This window comes from Mycetomoellerius zeteki, unplaced genomic scaffold (assembly GCF_001594055.1).
Source record: "Mycetomoellerius zeteki isolate Tzet28-1 unplaced genomic scaffold, Tzet1.0 C4460075, whole genome shotgun sequence".
NCBI lineage: Eukaryota > Metazoa > Arthropoda > Insecta > Hymenoptera > Formicidae > Mycetomoellerius > Mycetomoellerius zeteki.
In genome coordinates this window covers 1-2,398 of record NW_017255862.1, presented here as the reverse complement: position 1 = coordinate 2,398, position 2,398 = coordinate 1, and the positions used below count along the sequence as shown (strand labels likewise).

At 32.1% G+C, this 2,398-nt stretch overlaps 2 protein-coding genes across 2 annotated transcripts; one reads left to right on the top strand and one right to left on the bottom strand.

Annotated features, from left to right (window-relative positions):
- The first annotated feature begins 22 nt into the window (after positions 1–22).
- On the top strand, positions 23–1,053 carry LOC108720221 (myb/SANT-like DNA-binding domain-containing protein 3). Its single transcript, XM_018456492.1, has 3 exons — positions 23–207; positions 372–541; positions 629–1,053. Exons 1-3 carry the CDS (start codon positions 26–28, stop codon positions 1,018–1,020), a joined length of 744 nt encoding a protein of 247 aa, XP_018311994.1. The 5' UTR covers positions 23–25; the 3' UTR covers positions 1,021–1,053.
- Positions 1,054–1,284: 231 nt separating this feature from the next.
- On the bottom strand, positions 1,285–2,334 carry LOC108728005 (putative nuclease HARBI1). Its single transcript, XM_018456377.1, has 2 exons — positions 1,989–2,334; positions 1,285–1,779 (listed from the first exon to the last, which is right to left on the bottom strand). Exons 1-2 carry the CDS (start codon positions 2,310–2,312, stop codon positions 1,285–1,287), a joined length of 819 nt encoding a protein of 272 aa, XP_018311879.1. The 5' UTR covers positions 2,313–2,334.
- Positions 2,335–2,398: the final 64 nt, after the last annotated feature.

Here is a 2,398-nt window from a genome sequence, read left to right as displayed (position 1 = left end):
TATTCATTATACCGAAAAGGAGCGGATGCTCCTTGCTCAACTAGTATCTGAAGAAAAAGATGTAATAGAAAATAAAAGAACAGGAGCAACAGATTTGAAAGCTAAAACTGAAGGTTGGGAAAGAATTGTTAAAAAATACTGCAGTGAAGGCTGTATACCCCGTACTAGCAAACAGCTTAAAAAATGCTGGGATAACATGAAGCAGAAGTACTTATCTCATGTATTAATATCTATCTTATTTTATTATTAACATTAATAATAATGAGTATGTAGTATATGTTTTTGTAAAATATCAATGTGCATATATTCGTAATTACAGTTATACTTATATTTCATGTTGTTATCATAATTATATTAATTCATTATTTCAGGAAAAAGAAGCTAAACACCACAATAAAGGCTCAGCGTCTTATGACGGGTGGAGGTTGTCCAGTAACGATACCTAATGATCCAGTCATGGATGCTATGGATGCCGCAACTCCAAACTTGGATCTTGAAGTATGGTGTCCATATGACAGTACTGCTGAATTCGAAAAAGAATGTATGTATGTTCATTATAAAGATTTAATAGATATTTTTCTTTACTTGAACCAATATTTTGAGTAATTTTCTTGTCTTTTGTTTTTAGATAATATAAAAAGTGATTCAGGGAAAAGGCAAATAATTATAAGTGATGATGAGGATGATGCCGTGCCTGATGTGCCTAAACAATTTGATACTTCAAAACTCATCAACACGAAGATAATAAAATGTAATTCAAATGATATAGTAAATATAAGCAGAAACGTCAACAATTCTAAAGTAGCTTTTCAGCCTGATGTAGGCAATGAACTTAAAAATATACGTGACGAAAAAGAGTTACGGTTGATAAAACTTCGTGAAGCTATTGAACAGCAACGGGAACTGCATGCTATAAAATTGAAGGTTGTAGATGCTGAATTGAAAATTACATTGCTGAAACTTTCCTTAACAGAAGAGACAGTCCAACTGCAATCTGAGGGAACTGTGATTACAGAGTAATCTTGTGATATTTAATTAAGCTTTCATATGTTACCAAAGAGTTATGTGTACTAAATGATTTAAATTATATTATTAAGTCTAATAAGTAGATTGAGTATATGGTATGAGTTCCTTTATCACTTAAATATGTTCAAAAAATTTATTAATTTTATTTGCATGTTTTGGAACAATAACAAAATTGTTTACTTTTATAAAATGATTGATATTAATAAAATTAAGTTCCTCAATATATTTACGAAAAGATTTATTTCTTAGCAATATTTTCTATGAAAAATGTCTTGTTATAAAGGCAGTTCTATGAGCAAGTCCAATACCACCTTCTTCATGATTGTAAATAGCCTCAAATACATCGTCGTATACGTCCTGTTCTGGAATTTCATCAAGTTTATGTTGAATACATATATTATGTAAAACAGCAATCGCACATATAATTGCAACGGATGTGCTTAGTTTAGTTCTTAAACTGTAATATAAACATGGAAAGCGGCGCTTCCACATTCCGAACAGTTGTTCAATAGTTACTCTGGTCTGCTTATGTGCAGTGTTGTATCTGAGTTCTGCATCACTTTGAGGCCTTAATACAGGAGTGAGTAAATATCTGCGGCACGCATATCCGCTGTCTCCTAATAAAATACCATCGAGATGTCCTAATTCAAAACGACATCGCACACCACTTCGATCAAATATCAAGGCATCGTGTGCAGAACCAGGATGTCTCACAACTATATCTAGGATTTCTCGATTTGGTCCAGACACAACCTATAACGGCAAATAAGTCCCAAGTGGTTCATTAAGTCTGTTTCTTTTTCCAGACTTATTATACACATACAATTCATCTTTTTGTCTTTTTCTTTCCACGTTGGAAAAAAAAGAGACAAAATAAACAGTGCAAGAAGTTAAAAAAGACAAGCCTATTATTTTCGTATTCTTATGCAAACTATTATAAATACATAAATTGAAAAATATACCTGTACATTGACAGAGAACCATCCTTTTCGGTTCCGAAATATTTCTCCATTATGTTTTCCAGGATTAGCAATGCGTATGTGTGTACAGTCAATACATCCTATTACAGAAGGAAAATTGGCTATCTCGTAAAATTGATTCATATATTGTCTTCGGCGCTCTTGTGTGGAGAACGTGATGTACTGCCCTAAATGTGAAGCTATAATTTTTGACACTCTTGTAACAATACGCGACACTGATGCCTGACTGACTCCTTGAATATCACCACTAACAATCTGGAAGATAAGTATGTAAAAGATGCGATAAATAGTAAATGTACAAGGCATGTATATGAAAAACTTTTATTTGAAAAACAGTATTCGTAAGATAATTGTATTTTATATTTTATATTTCACATCCGTACAATAATATT